The 10,761-nt window shown below is 35.7% G+C and overlaps 1 protein-coding gene and 1 long non-coding RNA gene across 2 annotated transcripts; both read right to left on the reverse strand.

The window, feature by feature from the left end:
- Positions 1-6,285: 6,285 nt before the first annotated feature.
- Positions 6,286-7,980, reverse strand: LOC117319373. The gene is made up of 2 exons (XM_033874194.1): positions 7,540-7,980; positions 6,286-6,703 (listed from the first exon to the last, which is right to left on the reverse strand). The coding sequence occupies exons 1-2, from the start codon at positions 7,856-7,858 to the stop codon at positions 6,609-6,611; spliced, it is 414 nt and encodes a 137-aa protein (XP_033730085.1). The 5' UTR covers positions 7,859-7,980; the 3' UTR covers positions 6,286-6,608.
- Positions 7,981-9,332: 1,352 nt separating this feature from the next.
- LOC117319371 lies at positions 9,333-10,081 on the reverse strand. The gene is made up of 2 exons (XR_004530709.1): positions 9,862-10,081; positions 9,333-9,808 (listed from the first exon to the last, which is right to left on the reverse strand). It is a non-coding gene; the product is annotated as an uncharacterized LOC117319371 (long non-coding RNA).
- Positions 10,082-10,761: the final 680 nt, after the last annotated feature.

The following is a 10,761-nucleotide window of genomic DNA, read 5'->3' on the forward strand; positions in this document are numbered from 1 at the left end:
TCCAGTCACATTACTGCTACAGGACTAGCCAGTCACATTACTGGTACAGGAATATCCAGTCACATTACTGGTACAGGACTATCCAGTCACATTACAGGTACAGGACTATCCAGTCACATTACTGGTATGGAACTATTCAGTCACATTAATATTACAGGTACAGGACTATCCAGTCACATTACTGCTACAGGACTAGCCAGTCACATTACTGGTACAGGAATATCCAGTCACATTACTGCTACAGGACTAGCCAGTCACATTACTGGTACAGGAATATCCAGTCACATTACTGGTACAAGACCATCCAATCACATTACTGGTATGGAACTATTCAGTCACATTACTGGTAGAGGACTATCCAGTCACTTTACTGGTACAGGAATATCCAGTCACATTACTGGTACAGGACTATCGAGTCACATTACTGGTACAGGACTATCCAGTCACATAAGCTGTACAGGACTATCCAGTCACATTACTGGTACAGGACTATCAAGTCACATAAGCTGTACAGGACTATCCAGTCACATTACTGGTACAGGACTATCCAGTCACATCACTGGTACAGGACTATCTAGTCACATTACTGGTACAGGACTCTCTAGTCACATTACTGGTACAGAACTAACCAGTCACATTACTGGTACAGGACTATCCAGTCACATTACTGGTACAGGACTCAAGTCACATTACTGGTACAGGACTATCTAGTCACATTACTGGTACAGGACTATCTAGTCACATTACTGGTACAGGACTATCCAGTCACATTACTGGTACAGGACTATCCAGTCATATTACTGGTACAGGACTATCCAGTCACATTACTGGTACAGGACTATCCAGTCACATTACTGGTACAGGACTATCCAGTCACATTACTGGTACAGGATTATCCAGTCACATTACTGGTACAGGACTATCCAGACACATTACTGGTACAGGATTATCCAGTCACATTACTGGTACAGGATTATCCAGTTACATTACTAGTACAGGACTATCAAGTCACATTACTGGTACAGGATTATCCAGTTACATTACTAGTACAGGACTATCAAGTCACATTACTGGTACAGGACTATCCAGTCACATTACTGGTACAGGACTATCCAGTCACATTACTGGTACAGGACTATCTAGTCACATTACTGGTACAGGACTATCCAGTCACATTACTGGTACAAGGACTATCTAGTCACATTACTGGTACGGGACTATCCAGTCACATTACTGGTACGGGACTATCCAGTCACATTACTGGTACATGACTATCCAGTCACATTACTGGTACAGGATTATCCAGTTACATTACTAGTACAGGACTATCAAGTCACATTACTGGTACAGGACTATCCAGTCACATTACTGGTACAGGACTATCCAGTCACATTACTGGTATGGGACTATCCAGTCACATTACTGGTACGGGACTATCTAGTCACATTACAGGTACAGGACTATCTAGTCATATTACAGGTACGGGACTATCCAGTCACATTACTGGTATGAACTATCCAGTCACATTACTGTACAGGTCTATCCAGTCACATTACTGGTACGGGACTTTCTAGTCACATTACTGGTACATGACTATCCAGTCACATGACTGGTACAGGACTATCCAGTCACATTACTGGTACAGGACTATCCAGTCACATTACTGGTACAGGACTATCCAGTCACATTACTGGTACAGGACTTTCTAGTCACATTACTGGTATGAACTATTCGGTCATGTTACTGGTACAGGACTATCCACAAATACAGACAGTGGATGGAAATCCATGTTAAAACATATATTAAAGACAGATCCGGACATACTCTTCTATTTAGATGCTGGAAAGCTGAGAGAAATAGCCAAAAAAAAATGAAAAACAAATTTTGGCAGTCTGTTATTTATTCATTAGCTGAGCTGAAGTATCAACCAAATACTCTTGCAGAATTCTTAGCAGTAGATATAACTTATCTTGTACCTCTCAGGAAAGTAAACCATTGCATTTTGTGGAGAAATTATGGTCTTCACAAAGTAAAAGATTTATTTGTAAATGGATTTCCAGAAGCATGGGAGGATCTCAATTATTTACCACATTTCAATTTCATTGAATACCATGCACTTTTTCAAAGAATGAATAAAGAGTTCAAAAATGAATATAGAATTGCATCATTGAATGGTGAAATAATTACACCAATATATATTGATATTGTTCAGAAAATGTTAAATATGAAAGACCAAAAATTCATCTACAGACTCTTAGTTAACAGCAAAAAACAAAAACCAGTCAAAAGTCAGGAAAAGCGGAAAAGTTGTTTGTTACTTGAAGAATTTGTGTTTGAAGATATTTACAATATTGCCTTTTGTTGTACACTAGAAACCAAGTTACAAGCCTTTCAATTCAAGATAAATAATCGTATGCTGATGACAAATTCTAAACTTTTTAAAATGAAAATGACAGAGAGCAATAGTTGTACATTTTGTAAAAGAGAAGAGGAATCAATAGAGCATATCTTATATTTTTGTTTTTACTCTAATGCCTTGATAGAAGAATTTAATTCATGGTACTCTGAATATGATGACCTAGGCGTTCTACTGACTACAGATGTAATTTTTGGTAACTTAAATTTTAGTGATATCCTGAATCATTTCCTTTTGATGATTAAATACCACATATATTACTGTAGAAGTAATGATATTATTCCTACATTTACAGCTTGTGAATTGAAATTCATAAAAACTTTGAAAATTGAATTTGATATAGCAAGAAGAAAGAATTTACTGGGAGAATTTTACCAAAAATGGGGAGTTTTTTTATAATGCTCTTTTAGAGCAATGAGAACACTATTTCTGTTTTTGTTGTTGTTGTTGTTTTAGTTTCTTTTCTCAGTAGTACAGTTATTTATGGTCTATGTTATAGTCATTTATTTACTCTATTCCCCAAATGTCTCAGCATGACTGGACTCCCCACAAACGTACGGAAGCCGAATAGGACCAATGAAAAAAATAAACTTAGTTGTCATCATTAAAAAATCAATAAAAAATCTTGTATATACGAGTTTCTTTCTCGTATATACGAGATTATTTCTCGTATATACGAGTTTCTTTCTCTCGTATATACGAGAAATAATCTCGTTATTACGAGAAATAAACTCGTATATATGAGAAATAATCTCGTTATTACGAGAAAAAAACTCGTATATACGAGAAATAATCTCGTATATACGAGAAAGAAATCTCGTATATACGAGAAAGAAACTCGTATATACGAGAAATAATCTCGTATATACGAGAAATAATCTCGTATATACGAGAAAGAAACTCGTATATACGAGAAAGAAATCTCGTATATACGAGAAAGAAACTCGTATATACGAGAAATAATCTCGTTATTACGAGAAATAATTTCGTAATTACGAGAAATAAACTCGTATATACGAGAAATAATCTCGTATATACGAGATTTTTTATTTATTTTTTAATGATACCAACTAAGTTATTTTTTTTTATATTGGTCCTATTCGGCTTCCGTACAAACGCCTCCTGCCTCTCATATTTTATTTTATTTATAGTACATATAAGAAATGAATGAATGTTATACTGGGCACGATATAGAGAGTGTTGTATGTATATGTGACATCTGAGTGTATACATGTATATACAATGTATATATATTGCGTGTGTGTGTATGTGTGTATGACGGTGTGTGTGGTGTAGTAGACTTACACTGAATGAATGAATAATAAAATGAATGAATGAATGAATGAATGAATGAATAAAAAAAAGTAAAGAAGTGTTTTCTATTTTTGTTGTTGATCACACTTTTGTTATCAGATCTATAATGTATTGAAATATGTAATGGATATTAAATGTTGAACAGAAAGAAAAAAAAAATCTTCAACTCTATGTGCCTGGATGTTTTTGGGTTTTTTTTCCAGAAAACTATTTGCTATAAATTTATCATTTGTTTATTGATAGACTGGGTGAGAGAATGAGTGGAAGTTGTTTGTATTATTGCTATGTGGTAATTTAAGCGTGAGAGTACGAGATGTGTAAATTGTGTCAGTTGTGTGGCGAGTGAGAGCCCCCCTGTGCAGGGACATGTTCTGGGGTATTAAATGTTTGTGTTAAAAAAAAAGGACTATCCAGTCACATTACTGGTACAGGACTATCCAGTCGCATTACTGGTACAGGACCATCCAGTCACATTCCCTGTACAGGACTATCCAGTCACATTCCCTGTACAGAATTATCCAGTCACACTACTGGCACATGACTATCCAGTCGCACTACTGGTACAGGACTATCCAGTCACATTACTGGTACAGGACTAACCTGTCACATTACTGGTACAGGACTAACCAGTCACATTAATGGTACAGGACTGTCCAGTCACATTAATGGTACAGGACTGGTAACAGAGGCCGGGGTAGAAATTGATAGAGGAATATTAATTATCTGTATCTTTCAAAATTCCAAATTAACCCTTTAGAGCTATATAACCATCACAAGAAATATGAATTAAGTTCAGACCCCATTTAAATAATGTTTAGTCAGATCTTCTCTTACATGGTTTCAACAAGCATTCTGAGAGCATTGCTTAAGCCATACAAATCTCTTCTGGCCCCCGCTAAAAATAGTAGCAGTGACCTTGACCCATAAACCCTGAAACTCAAACTTTATCTAGTAGCTACTCATTCCAAAGCTACATACCAACTTTCACCAACAAACCTTGAAGTATGACTGAGAAAAGTTGAGGAAACTGAGTGGACAGACAGATTAACGGACGGACTACAGACCACAGACCATGGACGTAGGGCGATTTGAATATCCCACCATCTGATTAAGGTGGGCTAAATATGTCACCCTATCACCAAGTACAGGACAGGAACACAACCATGACCAAAAGGTAACTCAGACAGTTAAACATCTCTAACAGGTATCAAGGAGACACCAACAGAAAGACCCCAAGATCTAAAGTGTTACAATGGGGGTAGTAGGTCAATATAGGTCTCTTTGATGTCCTGTAAATAGAGGACACAGGACTATCTAGTCACATTACTGGTACAGGACTATCCAGTCACATTACTGGTACAGGTTTACCTCATTTCCCCTACAATACTCTCCCTCTGGCCCCAGTACTAGTGGAGCAACACCTTCCATTTATACATCATATCTCATATTTGTCCATTGATGCTCCTGATCAAGTTTTAACAAAATCCATTAAGGCATTTAGGACTAGTAGTGATTTAAAGGGATTGCCTCTATTGGACCAACCCCTCCAGTCCCTAGGGATTTGGTTTGTTTGTCTTTGTTTTACGTCCTATTAACATCCAGGGTCATTTAAGGACGTGCCAGGTTTTGGAGGTGGAGGAAAGCCGGAGTACCCGGAGAAAAACCACCGGCCTACGGTCAGTACCTGGCAACTGCCCGACGTAGGTTTCGAACTCGCAACCAAGAGGTGGAGGGCTAGTGATTCATTGTCGGGACACCTTAACCACTCGGCCACCGCGGCCCCTCCAGTCCCTAGGGAGCCAAGCCATTTACATAACATACAACACTCTCCCTCTGGCCCCAGTAATAGTGGAGCAACACTTTTCATTTATACATCATATCTCATATTTGTCCATTGATGTTCCTGTTCTAGTTTTAACAAAATCCATTAAGGCATTTAGGACTAGTAGTGATTTAAAGGGATTGCCTCTATTGGACCAACCCTCCCAGTCCCTAGGGAGCCAAGCCATTTACATAACATAGGACCTCCTTCATGCCCAATAACTCTCCAGACAAATCTCATCAAAATTTGATTTAAATAATTTACCTTTACTTCACTTAATGGACCATGCCTCTCCCACCCCTGGGGAGTTATACACTCCATTTAAACATCAGATTTCCTTTGCCTAATTATAATCCAGACTAAATTTCATCAAAATTCCTTTTGTAGTTCCAGACTAGTAGGGATTCAAATGATTTCTACTTCCTTTATAACGCACCCTTTAGCAGTCTAGCACCTAAGTTTTGATATTTACACTAATAGATATGTTTTGCTTTTCAACCAACATTTAATATATTAGACAGGTTGAGGTCTTTATATTTGAGCAAACAATATGGCCATTCATCCCAGTATGATATATATATATAGGCCAAATATCATGACCCTGGCCATGGGTCATTTAATTGGTTATGGATAGATACTCTTGATTTAAACACATATGATCAGTGAGCTTGAATGTAGGTCAAGGCCATTCATTTGAACCAACATTAATTGTCCATATTCAATTCCCTGAAAATCCATTCAGCTGTTTAGACTTCTATTTCCCCTATATATAGGGTCATGCCTAGTTACCATTAGTGCAAATTTGTTCCCTTTCCCAAAAAGATGCATCTGACCAAATTTAGTCAAAATCCACTCACTCATTCATGACAATCAGTGCCTTTCCTGTAACTGGGTCCCTGGGGAGCCACATCCTTCAAATATGTATAATATTTGATCCCCTTCACCAAATAACAATCCAGACCCAATTTAATAAGAAAAGAAAAATAAGGACAAGCTGGAAATTAAGAAATGTTAATTAAGGGACGTCGGATGATGGCCACTGTGCCGTAGCATAAGCTAATTGGTCCTTTGGACCAGGTGAGTTAATAACAAACCTGGAGGTTGTTGTTGGATTTCATCTCCTGTTCTCTGTTGTTTGGCTGGTGATGGACCTACAAGTAAATAACAGATAAAACCAGAGTTAATTGTTTTCCCTGCTATAGATTAATTGTAGATGTTCATGTTAAATCACAGTTGAAGTTATGAAATTAAAGGAGCCATAAAACCATGCCAAAGAGGTGAAAATCCATTTTACATTTTCTGATAGGTGAAAAGGCACAGCTGATGGATCTACATGCATGATAATTTTCAAGAAAGCATGACTTTACATTATGTAAATAAGACATTTAATATCATTACATAAATTAAATTCCTTTACTCTATATACACACATGCTCTATTTTGAACTATTGCACGGCAAAAATAACTATTGCACGGTAACCTGCAAACTATTGAACACCTGTGACGTTTCTAGTTTTTAGTTCTACCCTTTCAAGCATCTAAGTCACTGATATTGCGACTTCTAGGCCTACAAGAAAGTCGAGATTTCTGTGTAATAAAACAAGTATATTATGCGTGTCTGTGTCATGATATATTCGTATAGTAGTAACTGTCTGGGTCAGTGATGGATTTTGTGCAAATTGTTTAAAGATCAACATTATATTAATTGATATCAGTAAGTGATGAATCTTGTGTAAAGTGTCTGGAGATCACGACTATATTGATACCAGCTGCAGTAAGTGATGAATCTTGTGTAAAGTTTCTGAAAATCACAACTATATTGGTATGATATATAGTTCCAAAGCGGGACATGAACTTATATTAATTAATTAAGTGCGACCCATACTATAAGGATTTAAACTTACATGTCAAAAGCATGAATTGGAAAATATTCATTGTTTATTTCAATTCTGATATTTTTATTGATATGTCTATGAAAAGTACTCACCGCTATTCAGGATATCTTTAATCCTTCTCTCTCTTCTTTGCACTTCAGTAGCCAGCCTAGACTGAATTTTTTCCAATCTTACTGTAAAAAACTTGTAGTTTCCCACAGATATTTTCTGATCATTCTCAAGTTGTTGAAATAGATCTGTCATAGTTTTGATATTCTGAAGTTTTCTTGGAGGAATTGGACATTTCCTAAACAGACTCTTCAGTTTATTGAACTCTGCCTCCTCAAGCTCATCATCCAGATACGAAGCCAACTCATTTTGGGCGCCAAAGGCTTCCTCTTCATTTTCTGTGACTACTTCTTTTGTGGCCATTTTGAATTGTTTCTTTTATACCTGAAAAGAGACATGCACATTAAGAAAGACATCAAACAGAAAACAAGAGTCCAAAGGGCCTGTATCACTCACAATGGCAACTTGCATATTGGCACCCACCACTAAATTATCTTCCAGGGTTTTTAAGTAAGACTGATACTTCTCTACCTTTTCCGACTTTCCCCTCTTCTCTCAAACCTATAACAAGTGGAACCTACATAAACGATTCAAGAGAAATTTTTCTGAAACATATCGCTAGTGTTTAAGTTACAGCTTATACTTAACAAGCTTATAGCATGTATAAGTATTGACTAAGCAATTTACAGCAGAAAGCCTGACATCTCGCTCGGACAGCCTCTTGTGTTACAGTTGTATATCAATACGCCATCACATATAGCTTTCAAGCATACGTCTGACATGAACACAAGGTTCCCTTAGCAAAGGAAATTTCTCAGAGGGACCTTAGTGCCTACCCTTAAATGATCTATGCAAGTCCTATAAACGACTTATCTTTCCTTTCCTTTTCCTTTCTTTCCCCTTTTAATCTAAATATGCAACTTATAATTTGTTAACATATGAAACCAACAAGTGTACATGTAGTTTAAGAAAGATCTAAGAAGAACTTTCTGAATTGAACCAATGTTGAAATTCAAGATGGCTTCTTAATTATTGCCCATTTTAATTTGTTTTCCCCATCAAACTCAAAATTGAACAGGCAAAAGTACTAGGGATAAAGAGGAACCCACATATGAAGTTTGGGGAATATCCCTCTATGGCCAGCCTTAATTTTCAAGAAATAGCAATAAAAAACTTTTAACTGTCAAAATACGAGATGGCTACATAGTTGTTAGTCATTTTCCTTATTCCCAATGGACACAAATATGGACCAAGATGAACCAACATGTAAAGTTTGAGAAATATCACTCCAGTAGTTATAGCATCTTTCACATTTTTCAAAGAGAACTTTTCTGGAACAGGATAGAGCCATAGTATATGCTATCAAAATATGCAGTGCCTGACTGCAAGTCTTAGGCTGGTAGGTTGATTCTTCTATTGGTACCGGATATGAAATTCTTAAGAGAAAACCACATTAAAATTGAGTTAATTTTGAAATGTAAATTTTATTATCTTGATAAGGCCATACCAATTTAATAAATTGTTCTTCGGATTTCGAGATTTCAAAATTGGAGCGAGCGAGCGAAAAATTTTTGTTTTTAAAATAATTTTGAAATCATGAAAATTTGGAGCGAGCGAATTATTTCAGAGGTCTCAATATCAGTAAAAGTCTTTGACTGTGTAAATAATGTGAAAACATGTGTTAAACACTTCTTAACTGGTTAAATGTTGTAAAGAAATGACTTGCACAGCACTGAGATAGTGTATAGAGCTACACAAGAGAGAAAGGCACTGTTTAATAGCGTTTTAAATAGAACTATCCATTGAAATTAAAAGATAAAGCCACAACAATATGGAGCAACCTTTTTGCAACCATATATTATTAATTTCAAATTTACCTGCATGAGCAAATCATTTCAACGATAAACTCTATCATTCATTAAGAATGCATATGTATAACAATAATAAATTCTATGTACCGGTATGGTGTCTCTATCAACCAAATCCTGAAGTCTAGTGATATGAAAAATGTTTTGATGAAACAGACCAAGGTAATCGCTATTTCAAAATAATCAACAAACTCATTGTTAAAACAAAATCAACAGTATTGTATTAATCAAAATTATGCACTGCTAGTACACTTCTGTAAACAAGATTCAAAATTATATAAAACACTTTCCTTGATTGGCACATTAAGTTACAAATGATTTCAATAAAATGACTAGAACCTAATACTTGATTGGCACATAAAAACAAATTATTTCAATAAAATGACTAGAACCTAATACTTGATTGGCACATAAAAACAAATGATTTCAATAAAATGACTAGAACCTAATACTTGATTGGCACATAAAAACAAATGATTTCAATAAAATGACTAGAACCTAATACTTATTCAACAAAATTACATACAGGAAACATGGAAATTAACCTACTGATAATTTGGAATGCAAAACAAACCTCTTGTCACCAATAATCACATTAAAATTCAATCCTTCATGGACTGTCATATAAAAATAAGGAACAGATTGAATTGGAATGATTAGAGCCTATAAGATAGTAAAGATACTGATAGATACAAGAATAATTTAAATACCAAAAATACAAAAGACAAAACACTAACATAATTATGAAATGCAAATGAACTTCTAAATATATCACAAAATTAAAAATAATGATCTTCTATAAAACAATAATTAGACTACAGACAGACATACAATGTTAGTGTAAACACTGAACAAAATATAAAACGAAACAATAAAACATCCATTTCAAATCAAAGATGGATCCATTCAGGACTTCAATGTTAAAGCTTTAAAATGTCTTTGTAAACAACATGAAGACACTGATATAAAATATGGATTAAGGACGGATGACTTGCTGCATCTATGTTTTAAATCAAAGATTTTAAGGTATTTTTCTTATCTTTGTTCTTGAACAGTACTATAAAGTAATTAAATACTAAAAAGAAATTGCACTTCAATCACAGTTAATACTGAGGTAATATCAGTTCAAACTTGTATTTCAAAAACAGTTTCTGAGTAACTTGTTCAGACCTATAACACCAATATCACTGTCTGACAACAAATCTCATGCCCAACTCTTGACACAAAGATAATGTCATCGTAAGCGATGACACAACGATGCTGTCTGCAGACGGGGGTCGATAGAACGAATATTCATACCCTGCCTACACTGCTCTCCGGTAGGGTATATATGAAGTCCCTCCCATTGCCGATAGTGTAGCAAGGCCCGATGTGATTCACATCGGGCAGCATTAGCAA

This window comes from Pecten maximus, unplaced genomic scaffold (assembly GCF_902652985.1).
Source record: "Pecten maximus unplaced genomic scaffold, xPecMax1.1, whole genome shotgun sequence".
NCBI lineage: Eukaryota > Metazoa > Mollusca > Bivalvia > Pectinida > Pectinidae > Pecten > Pecten maximus.

Bases quoted from the DNA above. Each gene is read 5' to 3' on its own strand.
- LOC117319373 (XM_033874194.1), bottom strand. From the start codon at position 7,858: ATGGCCACAAAAGAAGTAGTCACAGAAAATGAAGAGGAAGCCTTTGGC. The intron at 6,704-7,539 runs GTGAGTACTTTT...ATTTACTTGTAG, and splicing joins TAAAGATATCCTGAATAGCG to GTCCATCACCAGCCAAACAA.